The sequence below is a fragment of the Centrocercus urophasianus genome, unplaced genomic scaffold (genome assembly GCF_019232065.1).
Source record: "Centrocercus urophasianus isolate 14NV4802_14NV808 unplaced genomic scaffold, USGS_Curo_1.0 seq_15, whole genome shotgun sequence".
In the NCBI taxonomy this organism is placed as follows: domain Eukaryota; kingdom Metazoa; phylum Chordata; class Aves; order Galliformes; family Phasianidae; genus Centrocercus; species Centrocercus urophasianus.
In genome coordinates, this window is record NW_024884697.1 from 46,343,623 (window position 1) to 46,363,400 (window position 19,778).

At 43.0% G+C, this 19,778-nt stretch overlaps 1 protein-coding gene across 1 annotated transcript in view; it reads right to left on the minus strand.

The window, feature by feature from the left end:
• Positions 1–607: 607 nt before the first annotated feature.
• GRIN2B (glutamate ionotropic receptor NMDA type subunit 2B) overlaps positions 608–19,778 on the minus strand; it is a 165,135-nt gene continuing 145,964 nt past the window's right edge. The window contains exons 9-12 of the mRNA XM_042815977.1: positions 8,822–8,982; positions 6,544–6,731; positions 4,361–4,599; positions 608–2,515 (exon numbers count right to left, since the gene is read on the minus strand). Coding sequence (XP_042671911.1) covers positions 608–2,515; positions 4,361–4,599; positions 6,544–6,731; positions 8,822–8,982 — 2,496 coding nt within the window. The remainder of the gene's footprint in view (positions 2,516–4,360; positions 4,600–6,543; positions 6,732–8,821; positions 8,983–19,778) is intronic.

The window sequence follows — 19,778 nt, forward strand, 5'->3', positions numbered from 1 at the left end:
TCTTCACAAAATAATGTAACAAGAACCTCAGTATACCTAACATATAAGTGCATCATCAAGTTAGTCATGTTATTCCTCCTTCACTTTCTCCACATCTTCAAACATCACTCTTTTCTAGGCAGTTTTAGGAAGAGTTGCCTGAACAAGCATATTTTCCTGCATGTCCATTACACTTCTTCTGCTGTCTCCTCCTGCCATATGTGTGCATGCACATGCCTTTCTCTGCTGGGAGTCAGCAAGAGTGAAATGCTAGAATCACTATTGCTCCCCCTCAACTCACCCCTTCCCTGCCTTCTTCTCCCCCTCGTGAAATCACGAATGAGGATATCCAACTCCAACGTCACTGTAAAGTGCAATGGCCAGGAATGAAGGAGAATGGGAGGAGAGAGAACATGGAAAAAGAGATAAAAGGGGAGGAGTGGGAAAGAGGAGGAGGAAGAGGGGAAACCAAAGAGGTGGCACTTGTCACCAATGCTGTACTACTCGGAACTCCAGTATCCCACAAACTAAGGATGACCAGGGAGAGTAGCTGATGGGATTGATCCCACCCCACCCTCCCTTGCTCCACATCCACCCCCAGTCCCTCCCCATGCTCCTTCCCTCTCACTCAAACGTCAGACTCAATACTGGAGAGTTTCTCATAAACATGCCCGTTGCTGGAGCCATTGAAAGCCCTGGGGTTTTTGTTGTTAGGCACACAGGGGTTGGACTGGTTCCCTATACAGATGTCCTTCTGGAAACGGGCTGGCACAGCCCCATGAAGGGCTGAGACCACCGGCTTGTTGGTGGTGACGATGGCTCGGAAGTCTGGCCTGGCTTTGGGCCCTCCTGCCACCACAGGCTGCCTGAAGAAATAAGATTTGCTGCCGTGGAGCAAGCATTGGTCATCCCCAAAAGTGGGGATGAAAGGGTTTTGGGTGACCCTGTCAGGGTAGAGCGACTTGCTGAGCATGTATCCCCCGCTGCTGCCAGGGTTGTTGTGGTGGTGGTAGCTGGTGGCGGGCACTGAGGACTTGTTGTTGGCAAAGGTGGTCTCACTGGCTGGCATCTCAAACATGTGGGCGTAGGGGCTCCCCTCCAAAAAGCGACCCTTGTCCTTGAGGCTGACGCTGCGAGGGGCCAGGGCCGAGTCATCCTTTTGCAGGTCCACAAAGGTGTCATAGGAGTGTTGCCGGCGGAGCTTGTTACGGTTCTTCTTCTGCACCTTGGAGGCAGAATTGGAAGGGCTCTGAGGATATTTGGAGGAGGAGGTGGCACTGGTGGCCACGGGCACAGGGGCAGGTGGCTGGTCCAGCTCTTGGAGAGAGTTGTCCTCACTGATGTCATACAGGTTGCCTGCTTTCTTGCAGGCCTCACACCGGATGCAGGCCTGGCGAGTGGAATTCTGCCCCACCACCGATGGAGTGTAGTTGTGCACCTTAGAAGGGCAGCTGCGGCAGAAATTAGCCCCAGACCGGTCCTCCCAGTCTAGGTTGGTCAGATTCTTCTCCCAGGGCGCCGGGACCCCACTCACAACACCATGCTTGTGCTCATTGCTTCCGCCAAACTCACCCGAACCGTGCTTATGGTGGGCTCTGTTTGTGCAGGATCCACTTCCTCCTCCTCCCGTGTCCCGCTTAAACTCATCTCCACGCTCTTTGTAGATATCTGTCAGGTCCACATGCTCCCAGTGTGGTGAGTTTTCCTTGGCCCGAAACTGGTCCAGGTAGAAGTCCCGTAGCCCTTCCTTGTCCCTGAAGTAGCGTTTGTGGTCAGGCGAGCGGGGTGGGCGCCGGCGGTAAGCCAACTCTATCTCATCGAACTCCCGCCGGGACTTGGCAGAGGCTGGACGTTTCTTCAGGCTGTCCTTGTACTGCTGCTTCCGCCGCTTAGCTGCGTTGCCTTCAATGTTGCCGTAGGTGACCGTGTGAGTGGAAATGTCAGAGACGTCTGAGCGGATCAGGTCATCGTGGGCTCCACTGCCCCCATAGCGGTCGCTCTTGAAGGAGAACTTGCCATAGAGGTCACCCAGCTGGCTGTGCTTGGCAGGGGGCAACCCCAGATCCAAGGGCTTCTTCCCGATGGACCGTGACTGGGCGTTGAAAGGTGGGTTGTCACAGTCGTAGAGCCCATCGATGGAGCTGGTGCTTCCGATGCTGTGGGGACGGTGGTGGTGGTGGTAGTGGTCCTGATATACATTGCTGTCCTTCAACTGTAGGTTGCCAAAGGTCCTCTCCACCTCACTAATGTAGTCACTAAATAGATTCTCCTCACATGGGGGGTTGTTGTAGGACTTGCAGTCTGAGTGGGTGAAGCTGCGGCGGTGTTCAGAAATATCATAAACTGATGATTCGCGGCGGATGAAGTCCAGGGCACTCTGTGGTGAGCCATTGACCCCTGATAGGTTGGCCATGTTCTTGGCTGTCCGAAGCAGGCGTAGGATGTTGGAATGGGTGTTGTTCATAGTCGCTGTGGGGGAGTTCATTGCTGACTGGCGTTCCTCAATGGCCACACCATGAATGCAGCTGTAGATACCCTGAAATAAGAGAAAGCATGAAGTTGAGTGGTCTTGCAATGAATACACAAAAGGAAATGTAGGCTGGAAAGCACCCTATGCAGCAATAGCACATTCCTATAAGGCAGAAAAGACTGTCAGACTTCCATGTGATACACAAGCAAATGAGATGAAGCCAGACCTGTCCCACCAACCCTAACTCTTCTGCCACTCTTTCTTACCCTCACATTTTTTCTTTCCCCTCTATTTATCCTCCTTTTTTTCATATCATATCTGAGGAATGCAGAAATAACTGGTAGCATCCATAAGAGTTACTCAAATTTACTAGGTATAACATAGAATTGCAAATGGAGAAAATAATATCCTTGGAAGTGAAAACATCAAGACAAAGGATTCTGCGTGGATGAGAGAAAGGTCTGTTTTTCCCCTTGAAATTCATCTGGACATCAGTGAATCAACATGACAGGAAGTATCGTAAAAAGAGAACAGCTTCATTTGTCATAAACTTAGCTACATTAATCACCAGTACAGATTAGAAAGGAAACAGAGAGTGTAGAACTGATGAACAGGTATTTAGTCCTTTTGCATTTCGTTGAGTATGGTACAATAGAATATTTAATTGCATCCTATTGAATTTAGCAGTGATAACAGGCTCCAAATTGACATCCCTGAAAGTGAAAGTCCTCTATTCAACCTCAAATCAGACAGCAGACGTGCCTGATTCCTCCACATTCTCCACTAGCTCATTTCATCCATGGTAAGACTGTTTGCAAGGATTACCCCAAGGAGCAGAAGGAAAGAGTTTCATTTATTCCCATTTATTCCTACCAAAAGGAGCATGCTGATTAATGTCAATAGTGAAATGGACACCACCACATCATGTTACCATGTTTTTTCAGCAGCCAGCAGTTGATTAACTTTTTTCAGACTTTCCACCAACCTGGGCCAGGTCTAACAGACAACTCCAGACTGAAAAGATTTGTATTCAGTTAACAATCACCAAATACAGTCCCCTACCTCATCTCCAGACTAAAGCAGGTTAAAAACTAATGACAAAGAAGAGAGATTGTGTCCCAACACTCAAAGGCTTTGTCATTTTGTCTCAACAGTATGTTATACTGCAATTATATAGTCCTTGTACAATCAAAGTTAACTCTGTTACAAGAGATACTGAGGTCAAAAATGTTGAGATTTGACCTCACTTCAGAAGAGATTAAGAGGTCAGACCAGTAACAGAAAGAAGAAAGAGAAGTTCCAAATGGGACACTGCTATCTACAATAATAGCAGGAAGATGACTCAGAAATTACTAGAATCTACTTGAAATGTAAATACTATCCCCTAAGGCAGATTTGCATAGAGAAATTGCTAAGTTCATGTGGTCATCCTCTCTAGAAGGATTTCTGCATGGCTTAGTGCAGGGCTTGTGGTTACAGATTTCTGAACGTCCATGATAGAACAAATCCAGTAAACACATAGACAGATGTAACACAGAAGACAATGAGAAACTCCTGAATTTCTAGCCATGTTAAACAACATTACTTATTGTCCCCAGAGCTGGCCTGCTTACAACTCACTGAGAAGGAGGAGACTATTACAAATCGCTTCTTTCCATACTGCATTTTCAGTTCCATATGAAATTACCATTTCCATGACCACAATGAGGCAGAGACCAGAGATGACAGAAGAACAGTAAATGCTCTTGCTACATTAACACAGGAAAGGCAGCAGGCTTCACACTGCAGATCATCTCTCTGTAATACCTGTGTGTTTGACAGTCTGGGTGGATTTCCCCATCGACAATACCTGCAACCACCTGAATAAATTCTGACTGACCTTTTTTCTCTCCGCTAGCTAACAAAACTTACCCTACTGATGGAGAAAACCACGCCAGGCTTGCCAGAGCAGACACCCATGAAGCAGTGGCGGAACTGCCAGTAGAAGAGATGTTCACAGATGAAGGTGATGAGACTGAGGGCCATAGCTGCTCCCAGCATGTAGAAGACACCTGCCATGTTATCTATATCCAACTGGCTGCTCATAACCTCATTCTTCTCATTGTGACAAATGCCAGTGAGCCACAGTGCTTCCAGCTCCTCCATCTCCCCTTTAAAGACAGAGAAAAAAAAAACATGTTAGCCAGCACTGCAATCATAGTATCATAGAAGGGCTTGGGTTGGAAGGGATCTTTAAGACCATCCTGTTCCAACCCCCCTGCTATAGGCAGGGACACCCCCCCAACTAGATGAGGTTGCTCAAAGCTCTATCCAGTCTGGCCTTGAATGCCTCCAGGGAGGGGGCATCCACAACCTCGCTGGGCAACCTACTCCTGTGTCTCACCACCCTCACAGTAAAGAATTTCTTCCTAATATCTGCCTATGGATCTCATGCTGAGGTAGTCTGAAAACAAGAAGCATATCAGACTGTTCTTGTAATAGGGATAGATGCAATTAGTCACAGGGAAGGCAATAGGATTTTTGCACAGACAGATGTTAGGCACAAAAATCTGTACTGTACAACACAACCATCTACAGCTATTTACTATAATTTCCTGAACAACAAGCTGTCCACCACATAACTGAAGACCTCAGCTCACAAACTTGCACTTTCATAGTAAGTCAACAAAGGGAAAATTAGCGACTGATACTGATAAACAGAAATGAGTCATTTTCAAATGAAAACACTGCCAGCATAAAATTCAAAATGCTGATTTTTTTTTTTACATCAAAATGTCTGATTTTTTAATTTGTTTCCATCATATCTACAGCTCATTAAAGTGAGGTGCAATGTTCCCTAAAATATTTTTGCATTTTTACCTGCTTTTCTTCCTTTCAATTTTGTCCAAATGTGACAATTCCAAGCCCTCTGACCAATGAAAAATATTACTAATTTGTATTGGCTACAAACAAATGTTCAGTAGTCTAATTTCATACCCCACTTCCTCTCATTATGGTATTTTCAGGAGAAGAAAGCCACACACATACATATGCACATACTGAGACATCCAGAAACAAACTAATTTTACAGGTTGGCAATTCTTTTCACGCTGCTAGGGAAGTTACTATTTCATATTTTCAGCATTCAATCTGATGGCAGGGAAAAAAAATCCATATGCTTATATGGCATCACAGCACATTCTTAAAAGCGTTATGGAGATCTTATGTTTTGTTCTGAAACAACACTTATTAGGCTATTCAGGAGACAAAGCACCCTAACTGTCAGGTGGCCAATATTCTGATGAAGCGTATCAGAGCTTTGTTCTTTTCATATTTACTACGTCATATGTTATTTTCAGATTTCAAAAAAAAAAAAAAAAGCTTATAAATAAAATTGCCTGAGAATTTTACTTTTTTTTTTTTTTTTTAAAGAACTCAGGAAAGTGTAATATATAGCATAGAAAGAGAAAACTGGGAAAATGTTTTCTAAAAAGAATTTCTTGCTCCATGAGTATCTTTTTTGATAACAACTCTTTCTCTGTTACCGACAAGATAAATGAGGTAACTATAATGTTCTGATTAAAAACTTCAGAGTCTCAAATTCTTCCTTGCTTGTTTGGTTGTTGGTTGGTTTATGAGATTTAGGGGAATATGAATTAATTTTTTTCATCCAGATACAATCAGCTTTTTTTTTTCTCTACACTCTGCATAGGTTGATCCTGTCTAGAATTAAGTATGAGGCAACAATGGAAAGCCCAGCATTGTTTGTGGGTTTGGTCATGGCAAAACTCCTAAGGTAGCGAAAAGTTCACAAAACAAAACTTGATTTCACACAACATTCTTCTCACAAGATACTGCTCATACACACATCTGAGCTGATTGTATGAAACCACTAATGCCTTTGAAATTGCTTTTGATGATATCCTGCATCAACAGTATAGAACAGGTGACATTCTGCACATTTCTGGCACAACATCTCGAACAAACCCTTTTGATAATTTCCTGTTCTCAATGTGGATCTGAAACACCAGCTAGGGAGATGGAACATTATTCTGTACATGCAAAACTTATTATTTCTTAGGAAAATTCCACCTCTTCTTTTTCTTGTCACTTACCATCTCCAAAAAGCTGTAGAATAGCAAGATCAACCTGGCGCTTCCAACCTGAGTCCTTCTGTATGGCAATTCCATAGCCAGTGGAGGCGAACACTTTCCCACTCCCAATTGTCACCAATTTGCAGCCTTCATCTCTGCCAGCCATGTAATTCAGCACTGCTGCATCATAAATGAAAGCATCCAACTTCCTGCACAGGTGCAAGAAACAAGAAGTGTATAGCACAGAGAAGATACAATCTGTATGAGTGCAAAGGTGTTCTCTGATAATTAAGGCAGAAATTAACCTCTTCCAGATAGAGTTCAATAGGTTGCATCTTCACTTCCTTCAGAGTTAACTAAAATCTGATCCTAGAATCTGTTTACAGGTGAAACTAGATTATAAATGAGATCTGTCTATTTCTCTCTGACTCTTTCATAGTTGTCGTTTTTGTACTGAAAGGAAATCTGGAAGACAAACATAGTGCAAGATAAAAATGAATGAAGAAAAAGTCCAGGAGATCTATAGTCCTAAGAATAGCTTATGTTACTGCACTACCTTTCATCTGAAAAGAACCTAAAATACTTCATAAAATATATCAATATTAGACAGCGTAGCAAGGCTTGCAGTAAAGATTTTCACTAATTCAAAGTGCTGGAGTAAAATATATATTAATTTCAAATTAAATGTAGCCAGGCCACTGTAACTCCTTAGTTACTGTGAAAAGTGCTACCAGATCTTTACCAATGTCAAGTGGCCATGATAACAGCTTTATGGCTTACTGTGCTAAGTAGCTCTTTGGTAAAGACTACTTAGCTGAAAACCACAAAAAAGGGTCTGTTTCAACACAGTGAAATGCCCATTATAGGCTGGAATGGGCAGACAGCACAACAGACTGATGAGAACCTTCTTACCTCAACAAATTGATTTTGGGCTTAGGTGTAGTCTCAGGAGGCTGCATCTTCTATACAACCAGAGACAGCCAATGAGTAAATCCTCCCACTAGATCTGAAATGAAGCTCTTTCCAATAAAAGACTGAAGACCTTCTACTTACAAATTCTCACACCCACACTACCTTTTCAGTACGCCTCCTGAACATATACTGCCAGTATAGTGATTATCTCAGTTTAAGTGCATATCCATGGGGACGGCCATCCAAGGGTTGATACAAAGCCAGGATGACATACACCACAAGCGATGAGCTCTGTTTCATCTATATATTTCCAGAAGAAAGCATATTTATTTCCTGGATGATGACTACTGGCAAGTGTACCTCCCCAGGATGGCATCCAACAACGGTCCAATAATTTATAATGGGCTATGTGCCTCTGAACCTGGCAAACAGGTTTAGGAATAGTCAGTCAATCTAGTAATTAAATTGGCTGAACATCTTTGTTCGTGGTTTGGAATGAACTTTCTCACGACAGTGTGACGTTGTAAGTGATAAGGTGTTGTTTCATTTCACTAGGGCTGGGTTCTGACAACCACAGTGGGCATTTCTGGGAGGAGGCCTTTAATTATAAGGGACAAAGGCTTACAAAGACTAATAGAGGTTTTAAATTAGCTCCTCTACAAATTCATTGCTATTAAAATAGAGTGAGATGTTCAAAGATACTTTCTGCTAATGATTTTTCCCACATTTCCCAAATTACCCAAGGAGACGCTCCTATTTAATACACTTTCTTAATATTCAAACAGCAGCTTTGTCAGCTCTTGACACTAAAATATTCCAGAGAGAAGGACTACTTGCAAACTATTTGCTTCAAGCACACCTTCCATTACACTGTATTAGCTAGTGATACACTGGAGTGGGATTAGTCTGACAAGGATTCCTTCAGCTTCCTGATTAACATAATCTTTTACACACAGAAAGAAAGAAAATAAAGGAATTTCCAGATGACAATGCAAATGTTCTCAAAAAATCTTTGCCCATAGAGGACAATGAGCTCTTATTGTGCATACGTAAGGACGCATAAGCATGAAACAGCTTGCTGAAGCAAGGTGTTTGGGACTAATGCACATAATGCTAACATACATAAAGGTACAGGCGATCCTGTTGGTTTTGGGTTTTTTTCCCCCCAAATAGTTTTATAAGTATTGCAAAGCCAGAAACACATATACAGAAGTGAATAATAAGAAAAAAGGCTAAGGGACTCACAGAAATATTCTCCTGTGTTGTATGTGGTCTAGGTATACTTTTAATCATGCAGTGATAATGGATGCTCATTTTCCAAACCCCAGAAAGATTTCCCAATCACTCAAAGAAGTCAGCTAGTAAGTTTGGAAGAAGAAATCCTCACCCAGTCTTCAATGAGAATAGGGCATCATCCACTCCCCTCTGATTGAACTTCACCATGTAGCTGTGCATTTCAGGATAGTTGTTGCGAATGTTCCTTTCTGTGCTGCCATTGGGAACTGTCCCAAAGCGGAAAGGGGGTGAGAAATCATTGGGTTTCTGGAACTGCAGAAACAGAAAAAAAACATTTCTCACAATCATCCATCAAGAAACAGTCATCTGCATGGGAGAATACACTCTCTTTAGAGACCCTGTGCCAATTGCAACACAGAATGTAATTCTGATTTTATTTCACTATCAGATGGAACACATTATTGAAAAGATACCATATTTCACTGTTTTCAAAGACAAACATTTCCTGTTATTGTCCAAGAAGTAAAATGAGCAATCTGGTCTTTTGTCCACTGTGGATAAAGTACATACATGATCAAGAACTAAAAGGAGTTTAGATATAAGTAAAAACAAAAAGGAAAAAAAAAAAAAGGGTAACAACATCTTTGCAACATGGTCAAATAAAGCTTTTCAATAAAATCAATGTGAATTTTACCCACATAGTGTGATTTAGTTTCTAAGAAGTATCTATTTCCATTTTATTGACGCCTTTGCATTTCCTGATTCTGACTAAAGTAAAAAAGTAATTAATGAGGAGAGATGCCACTCCAAACAGCTCCCACCCCCTTCACCAAATAAAGGATCAGCTTTCAAACTTTTGGGCAAATGTCCCAAATGAAATTCTATTAGTGGTTACAAGTCACTAGTAACATTTGATGCCCAGAACAGAGCTGGCAGAATGCTCAAAACCTTTTGCTGCTCCCAAGAAATTCATTCATCATAACATTCTCCTACAGCTGCAAGGCTGTGAGATTTTATATGCCTCTTGCTTAACTCAAGTCATAATCAATGCTCTCTGGAGTTTTATGAGCAGTAAAATTTAGACTGTCAATTATCAAGACTGCTTAAAACCCCTAAAACCAGTAGATGGAAAGCGGCACAGAATTGTAAGCCAAGAACTGAATAGGCAGTAAAAGAAAAGATGCAAAGATCAGCTGGATGGAAGGCTCCCTCACCTCTTAATACATCAAACAGTGCTAGTTTGGGGCTCTCAAATGTGACCGTACATTTGGATAATCTTAAGAAGCATGCTAAGAACATGATATCAAGCCAAACCCATTTAACAGTAACAGTTCTCCTGCCACATCTATCATGCACTGCTGTCTTCTGTGGTGGAAATGTGGTTACCGTCTATAGCTATACCTTCAAAAGCAGTCAGGTCTAGCTATTAAGTTCTGCTCAAAGCTAGTCTGAAACCTGCTAAGGAGCAGCTGAGGACCCAGCTGAGGAGTCCAAAGCTACTAAAGCAGAGTACTCATTCGGAGCATTTCAGGAACAAGGTCAACAAGGACTTGTACCTGTGGGTAGGCTGACAGCACATTTCACATCACCAAAAGGAATTTATTGCATCTATTTCTCTAAATCAACTCATCAGCTATGCAGGGAATCACACCTCATATTCAGGTGGAGGGAATGGACTGGTTCATATGTACATATATGCGTGTGAGATAGAGTACATGCCCTGCTGCTTCAAGCTGGTAGGAAATATCAGATATGTTTTTTGAAACACAGATTGGCATATCACCAAAAAAAAAAGAGAGGTTTCATATAGCACAAAATAGGCAGTAAGGTGCCTCTTAGAAACTTGTCACACTCTCAAGGGATGAAGACAAATTCAAAGCTATCAAAACCTGTACTGAAAGCAAATTTTGATGGGAGAAAAATCACTGCAGCATTAAAAAAAAATTTCTTTCTCACCAAGCTGGTTATAGCAGCAGTTTAGGAGACCCATCACAAGCCATTCCAGGCTAAAGGAATACAGTTTCTCTCCTGACATGCTGAAACCGGAGCTTCCAAAGTGGGCAGCTTTTTTCATTAGAGGCTGCAGAACCCAAACTTTTGGGCAGAATAGGAAGCCCCCATCCACAAAGAGCCCTCCCCAGGGCCAGCAGGGCAAGCAGCAGGCAGGCCTGATAAATATTCAACTTCAGCAAGCCCTTTGGAAAGGCATCAGCTAGGAGAGCTTCTCTCGGGGCTCACAAAATACTAAGGGAAGGAGAGGCTACATCCAACAACCATTTTATGCCTTCTCCCTCCACCCCTAGTGATGAAATCTCTAGATTTGTCTGCTTCCAACACTGGCCATGAACTGGAGCAAAAAGGGACTACAGAGTCAGGCAGACCTGTGACAAGGAAAATAACCCCTCCTCTGAACCCTTCATTTTCCCCAAGTTCCAGGTCCCCCCATTAGCACCAGCCAGCCAGGAGTAAAATGTTCTGTATTTAATTTTTAACATTCTGGGCAAACAATAAATGAATGAAAACTTTCCTTTGAGGAAAAGGACTGTTTCTAGCAACTGGAAAAGCATGCTTCCAGAGAAAAAAAAGGCAGGTTGCTGACTTCTGCAAACCAATGCACTATACTGCACTGCATGTTAGCTTATCATTCCTCACTCCCTGTTAATTCCTCAGTCAGAACAGATCTGCAAATGCAAATTCTTCTTCACACACCCATATGTGCACATACTTTAACCACAGAGTTAACAAGACAGGGAACAGTTGGAGTGGATCCACATGGGACTCGCAACGGAGATCTTTAGCTTGCATGTCTAAGAGGAGCACACATACTCATCTTCAGCCTCCTGGGTTTGTGTTTGCAAAGTTTAAAAAAATTGATGCCTAAATGACTCCACAGTCCATGAAGCCAGAGATAAGCAGCTGTTTCTCCACATTTAAGGACTAATACTGGTACTGGCATACAACTGTCCATCAGGAAATAGTAGCTGAAAATTCCTTGTACTTACTGCTTGGCAGCACATGGGCACAGCTCAGACTAGAGATGGAAGAACTCTCCAGAGCCAGAAATGGCTGTGTCTTTCTGAGCTTTCTTATGCCCCACACAACTCATAGCAAAGGAGCAAGAAAAGCTGTAAACATGCCCATGAATGGGAAAACACAGGGATTGACGGGGAAGGTGTTCTCTCACTGAAATGAGGTGGAGGAATTTCTGTGTAAGAACTATTGAAGACGCATAATGAATAAGGTTAATTGCCACTGCTGTCAAAGAGTTTAGTAATGAAAGACATTCATACAGCTTTTGCAAAGGGCTGGGAGAGTGGGTCCAGCCCAAAGATGTCAGCCTCAGGAAGCAAGGACGCTTTGGCAGACTGGCCTAGGAGGAGTCTGAGAGATGTGAGACAGAAGCAGAGGCACAATGCAGGTGCTATTACACGGAGACAGTCAATGCAGAAGTAATCTGAAGGCTTCAGTAAATATTGATAAAGGAATTAACTGGAGATATTGACAGAAATGGTCTGAATTTAGATTAATGAGAGAGCTCTCACATCATTTCATGTAATCATTACCCCTGCCAGAGCCATAAGTCACAACTGCTTTGCCCTAGGCATCTGCAAACAGGAGCCACGTGAGGCTCTGGCAAAAAAAAAAAAAAAAAAAAAAAAAACAACCAGACAGAGGAAGGGAAGATAAGCAACTGCACTGATTGCTAAGCAAACATAGCTGCAGAGAGTCACAGGGAGGGGCAAGCAGGGTCTGCACACCTAGAAGCCTTACCTCATCTCTACCTGTTTCTACCTCCCTCGAGTGCACCTTGCTTGCAAGGAAACCTGAGGAGCTTGGCTGCAGCCCTGTACCCAAGGAATGCTGGCTGGAGGTGCACCCCAGCTGCAGCCTCCCATTTGCTCACCATGGGATCTCAGTTGTGAGATGCTCCCCTTATACACAAGGTGACGTGACAGTCTCTCAACCGTGAAAGAAGATCCCTGAGACAGCTGGCTTCACATCAAATTTAGCAGGGAGGTGGAAGCTGCAGATGGGTCCTTTCCCTGTCTGACCTGGGGGTGGGAAGCAGACACCAAGCATGCCTGAAGGGCAAGCCAGAAGGCAGCTTTGGGAGTGTCCTTGGAGGCTGCCCACCTCTTCAACCCCTCAGTCAATAAATTGAAATCAAGCAGGATTAAGCCCAAATCGGACGACAGCTTTGAAGAAGTTACCTCTCGGAGTCAGAAAGCAGAGATCTTACTGCTCTGGAGAGCAATAAACACACAGGCTGGGGGCTATTAGCACATCCTGAGTGGAGAGCCCCTTTCCTGCTCCCCCCGCATCTCTCCATGAGAGCTGTCAGCAGCAGCAGCGAGAGTGGGTTTAAGTGACTTGTCTGGCAGAGCTGTTTCATTAGCAATTTGGAGCCGTGCCGTGCAGAAAGCAGCATTGTTCTCAGATGTTCGAATATCAATCTGCATAATGAAACAGGTGATAGGAGCTCTTCCCATTCAGGCAGCCGGGATTGGAGAGCATTCAGGAATGAGGGGAAGGGGTTATGTCTAATTGGCCACAATTAATTTGATGAGAATTTTTTTTAAAGATTTTGTCTATCACCAAATGGCTCCTACAGAAAAGCACATCTGCACTTATTTATCTGCCTAATGTAGGCTCTGTTTACGCTGTAGAGTGTTTGCCAATAGCATTGAATGCAGATTCCCAAACTCAGCAGGTCTTACAGCAAAAAGGCTTTTTTATCACTTGATCTACTTTTATACTTTTTAACAAAAATAATTTCATGCTGCATAATATATGAGCATCTAAAATGTTGTATAAGTGAGTTTATGTGTAGTATCTTAGATATACACAGCTTCTTTGTGAAAGTTCCTTTCATTTTCTAAGGCCCAAACCTCAGTTTTCTACTGCTTGAAGCTCCAGCTCTCTAGAATAAGGTCCCCAGGTTCAGTTCTCTGTTGCCTGCTAGCCTAAAAGACCTTGGACCCACATTACATGCTGCCTAACCATTTGAAATGCCCTACAGAATTTCAACCTGCAAGCAGGTCCCCCATACCCCTGTACCAGGACCAACCACCTGAGGGGATTCTGGATACTCTAGTGCAGCTATATTGGCTCTGGACATCCACATCTGCACAAGTGAATCCAGCCACTAAACCATCTGGTCTCCAGGACAGTTCTGCCCACAAAAAGCATAGGTAGACAGAAGCTGTGGGTAGCATATGGTCTGAAGTGCCCACTACTCTCTTGAATTTGTCCATTGGGGTATCATTCAAAACTTTTTGCACAGGCACCTCTAAGCAGCAATCTACTTGCTATTTTGGCATCCTTACAACCAGCAGATATCTGTTGCAATACAAGCCAAATATCTCTTTAAAATATGGCATTTATTAGTGAACTGTAATGTAAGATTTAGTGACATAAGGCTAGAAAAGCATAGTCCATGCCTGAGTGAATAATTTTAGCACAATTTTTCTGCATTGCCCAAACATCCTTGACTGTCCCCTCTGGTTCAGCTGCACATCACTGCAGTCAGCTTGCAACTTTCTTCACTGCCTGAGAGTCCAGTCGGGATGTTTGCACGGGAGTTTCAGTCAGAATTTGTTAAGGCTAGGCCAATGATTTTCACTCATTTTAATCTTGACAGACCACTTGTGGACAGCAGCATGTCTTGCCTCACCTGCCATGTTTCTTCTGTTTCAGCCAAGAAACAAACCTTTATAGCTAATCAGTGACTCTCAAAGAGAGGAGTCTTGTCCTTTTCATGTCCCCCAAATACATCAGTGCTGTCCTCCAAACCACGCCATGAACAAAGCCTCAAAATAACAGAGCTGTATCTGGCCTTGAGAAGATGTCTTTTTTTCTCTGGTAAGGCTCTCTTAAATATCACCATTCCTGACAGCTCTCCATCCGGCCTTCAGAGGAAGATGGCCACCACTGGACACTCGCCATTCCCTGAGCTATCTACCCCAGAGCTTTGCTCCTGAGAAGCTCTTCCAATTGTCTGAACTGAAGCCCTTCTGCTGCAAGACTAGTACTATTTTCTGTTATCTTCACCATAGACAGAGAAATCAGAATAGTCTTTTCCTCTTTGAAGGTGACTTTTATGCTTTTGAAGACTCTTGAGCTGTTTCTTCCCCATGTTGAGGATAAAGAAGCCCAGTTCTCCCAATTTCTCAATCTTTCTTTGTTAACTGTTATCTACACTTCCAGATGTTCTTAGTGCTGTCCTTTGATTGCATCTGGTAGATCTTTTCTTGACTTGCCTTTGGTTGGTGGACATGCTCCCAGCCTCCGCTGCACCAAAAACAATTTGATCAGGACCCCAAGATGTTGAGAGGACATTACATTCTAAAAGCTCACAGCAACAAAAAGCCAAGGAAATAAAGGCGTTGCTAGTAAGAGGTAATGCTCATTATCACCCTCCTCAGTGCTCCTCTATATTATAACTTTTCCCCTCTGTTCTTTACTCTTATCATTTGCAGTTTGCAAGGTTTTCAAAGCTGTAACTGTGTCCCAATTCACACATAGGCAGTGATCAGTTTGTTTCTAGAATGTCAATCAGAATTCCCAGCACCACCTGCAGGGCTTCTGTATTCTTTCTTTGTCCAGCTTGACGACACACATAGGCACTTCCACATAATTGTGCTCTGTCACCTGTCCTGGCAGAGAAGGTGATTTATAAATTCACAGTGTGGCATGTGGTCTATTGGTATGTTGGTACAGGGTACTTTTACACTGCTACAACAGCTTCCCAGCTAGGATTGTGCCAGCACAACTGCAGAGGCATACTTCAAACCTAAGTCATAGCAATGGTACAATAATCTGTGAGGACAGCAGACTAAAGAGACTGTGCTGCTCTTTCTTCTATTACTCATGAATCTCTTGGACAGATGCTTCTCTAGCTTCACTCCTAAAGCATCCTTCTTCCCTCTGCAGTCACCTAGCTTTGACATTACTGACATTGCTTTTACTACCAACATATAACTTACAGCCTCTCTCAACTGACCACAACTTTTCAGACCTTCCTTTTCTCCTAGCTCCAATTTCTCCTCTTCTTCTGCATCCCCTCATAACATGACCCTCCACTGCCTCAGCAGTAGCTGAGACTCCTCACAGCTCAGAATCCTATAACCTCATCAGCAATCCCCAACTGTGAGGCCCCATGGAAGAAATCAACCCTAGGACTGCAGTGGCAAAACACCACTTTCTTGTCTCCACAAGTCAAACAGCACATCTTGATTTATAAACAATTGGAAAAATTAAAAAAAAAAAAAAAAAAAAAAAAGAAGAAGAAGAATGAACAGTATAAAATCCAGTTCAACTCAGTAACTCAGTTTTGGAAGGGCACAAAAAATCCTTGAGTGCCCTCAGACCTTGATTTTGTGGTTTATCTTATTGTTAAATATCCTGTGATGTTTTAAATTCTCTGGTCTTGTTTTGCATAGCACTTTCACCCATGAATTCCTCTAGATAAGTCTGAGAAAGGAGTTATCAGTTACTGCAGCTGACGGCAGCAAAGTTGGAAAAGAATTAAATTAAAGCCAGTTTTAAAGGAAGATGTAGGGTGGGTCAGAACCACAGAAAAAAAAAAAGAAAAAAAAGAAAAAAATGTCTACAAATGTCTGGTGGTGAAACTGTGGGCCAGGGAAGGAAACAGAGCAACCTAGGGACAATGCAGAGGTGTGAGGGGTGGGGGTAGGTGAAAGCAAAAGAAAGGAGTACAGATATAGCAACTTTAAAAATAGTTGTCCTTGTAAAATAACTGAGATGAAAGCAAGGACCCAATTGGTGGAAGAAGCCGCCATCACATGCAGTTATTGCCAGAGCAATGCACACAGTAGGACTGTGCAGACTCTTTGAAAGCTGGATTGCTCTGTGCAGACCTGCCTTGTGCTTCAGCACAGAGCAAAGATTGCAAACCTCAGACAGTGCAGCCTTATCCCTAACAGATGGTATTACAGGGGTCCTACTTCCTCCACAGCCAGACCTACATGTGCACGTCCTACTGCTGACCCAGGCCTTACAGGCACAGCAGGCCAAGGGGCCATTCTAGGATCAGACCACCTTCTACCACAAAAAGCAGGCATCTCTAGGGACTGTTCTATGCAGCTGCCCAGCGTGTGACCATTATGCAGAACCTGTGCAGCATGAAAGATAACACGAAGGCTTTAAAACTTCCTTGGTACACATTTGGAAGGCTATAGGTTTCACATCTGTCACACTGTTAGGTGTCTATAAAGTCTGACCAGAGAGCACCATCCATAGTGGAACCACTACCACACATCTCCTTGCATAGCCATAACACTAGTAGGTGTGGTATTATGTGAACACAGTCTTATCTGTTGCAATTAAGTCGGCTATGTGACATTAGCTACAGCACAATTTTGCTTGCATGTATGTAGAGACTGGAGATAGATAGCCTTTTATCTCAAATCAAATCATGTTATGTTGTTGGAAGTCAGCTTCCTTGGAAGTCAAACACAACAGGTCAAAATGCATATTCTGAATAATTCCAGGCAAGCGCAAAACAGAAATGAGTGAGGCAGAAGGTGCTGGTTAGTGTGCTCATGTTAATACCACTGAAGTGTAGGTGTTCACTGAGAGGAGAAAATTGACTGATAAAAAAGACTTTGAGAGAAATGGCAGCTACATACGTAGAAGAGTTTGAAATCTGCTTTGTTTGCATATGAGACAGCTGGTTAACAGTTTATGAAGCTTTCTGAGAAATTCAGAGGCTGTAGTTTGGTGAGAGAGGAATCCCATTTTTCATCTCCTTTCAGGCAAGTCAGAGCTCCTATCTGGCAAGTACAAATAGTAGCCAATCGGTTTTAGCAACTTGTACATGGGTAACAACCCCTGGTCAGGACAATGCAACCCTGCCCACATGTGGCAAACTTCTTGAAGACTTCACTGGGGCCAAATAATTAGAAAACAAAACAAAACAAAAAAACAATCACATTAATGTAGTTTCTTAAGAACCTTTATAGTCAAGGAGGTAAAGCAAAAAGCATGGCACTCGAGGCAGGGCAATAGAAGCATCCTAGCCCCAACCCAGAGGTGGGAGATAATGCTTCCCTTTAGCTTGCTACAGAAAGCTGTTTCCTACTAATGAGTGGACAATAGCAGAGAAACGAAAGCCACATCATGTCCTTGTGTGTCTTGGGCTCCTGGAGCTGGAGGACCTGAAATAAGCCTGCTGGGCTATTGAGACCAGGGGAGATTTGACCTTGAACAGCCAAAGGCTGTGGGGGAACCAAGGCTCCTTTCCACCAGGTAAATGCAAGATACAGAGTGCCAAATATTTTCCAAGTATGTACATATAATTTCAAACATTTCAGTCGCTAGGCAAAAGCAATGAAATTTGTGGGAATGCAGAGGGAGGTAGGCGGCTGTCGTGTATTTTTAATCCTGTAGATCTCATCTTCCCATTCTTACCCTACCAGCATTTCATCCCTGATCATTCAAATGAAGGAAGCCAGCTCTCCCCACTCAGGCTGCCAAATCGTGGCGGCAGGGCCACTGTGTTTCATTTGACTGCAGAGGGCCAAGTACATTTATGGCACTATATAAATAATAAATAAAAATATTCATCGCTTCTCTCTCTGCTGACTTACACCGAAGCGAGAAGCAGGACAATCCTTTGCTTCCCTCCTCCCTCCCCCTGTTACGCAATTCTCTGAAGACGACATTTTCCAGGCTGCCAAGCAATTAGCACAGAAGCAACCAAGTTTGCCCAGTGCCTCCAAAGGGCCAGCTGTGGGAGCTGGTGAGGAGGAAGATGAAAAAGAAAAGCTGTCAGTCGCTGAGACCATTGAAATGCAAGGAGAAATGCAAAAGCTGGAAGCTGAGGACAGTGCAGGAGCTCTGTAGCTGACCACCCTCTCCCCTGCAGAAACTCCCACTTGAAATGAGGGCAAAGCCAACAGTGTCGTGTTGCATTCCTCCCTTCCCAGCAAGGATGGATTTGGCCTATGGACTTCCTTTGTGTATCCACTTCTCTTGCATTGTAACCTCACTCAAGTTCCCAACTAAATGTTATTTTAAGTGCCACTAATCCTTAAGAGTCCCATTACAAGTTTTACTGCTGCTAAATCCCTCCAGATCGACAGAAAACTGAGAATCCTGAGAGGCTGAGCCAAGGCTAAGGCATAGCACAGCCTTCTCGCTGCTCAGCACTATACAGTGCTGAGCTTGAGCAAGAGGGAGAATGACAAAGAAAGGAGGACTGAAGAGGGGGGGAGAGAAAAAACACACTTGAAAACCCACTGACTTTAAACATTTATAGCCATAAAACTACTGAATCACTTTTCAGTACATGGGCATGGAGGTTTGTTGAAAGGATCTCACAGAGCGTAAAGATCATGCCAAGCTGAACAAGGCAGGATGATTAAATCTGTAATAAATGGACCCATCTATGATTGTAAAAAAAATCTGAGTTCAAATTTATGTACACAATAAATGTCATTGATTATAAAGATGCATTATGACACAATAAGTTGTTCCTGTTTATTAATATGAAGATATTCAAATAATATGTAATTATACAGAAATATACTGCATTATATACTATTTCTATATGAATATCATTCTTTAGGAACTGATGATTGTGAACAAATACAGAGAAGTAATCAGATACCAAGGCATAAAACTTCAGACTTTCAGAGGTCTGAATTTTCCGCACTTCACTGTGAACCAGTGTTTGTTATATCACGCACTAGTCAGTACTGTTAATGTTATATACAAAGGTCATCTTGAAACAAAGAACTGAATGCAGTTCAGCTCATTTACAGGAAGATGTCCCCACCAGAGAAGCACTGTGGAAGAGAATCAACTTTATGGGGGCATGATTTCTTTAATTTTTGTCTATATAAGGTGTGCTCCAGGCCAGGACTCTACCCATATTGAAGATCGTTTCTGATTTATCACAAAATAACTAGGTTGGAAGTGGCATGGCCTTGCTTGCATCTAGCTAGCTTGTAATCTCCATATAGGTCTCCACATAACAAAAATACTACTGCTGTTGAGAGGGTTAAATATTTTGTCCTTTTGGACATTGCCACATAAAACTTCCTTTGTGTCATGCAAGAAATCCGTGAAACCACAAATATTCA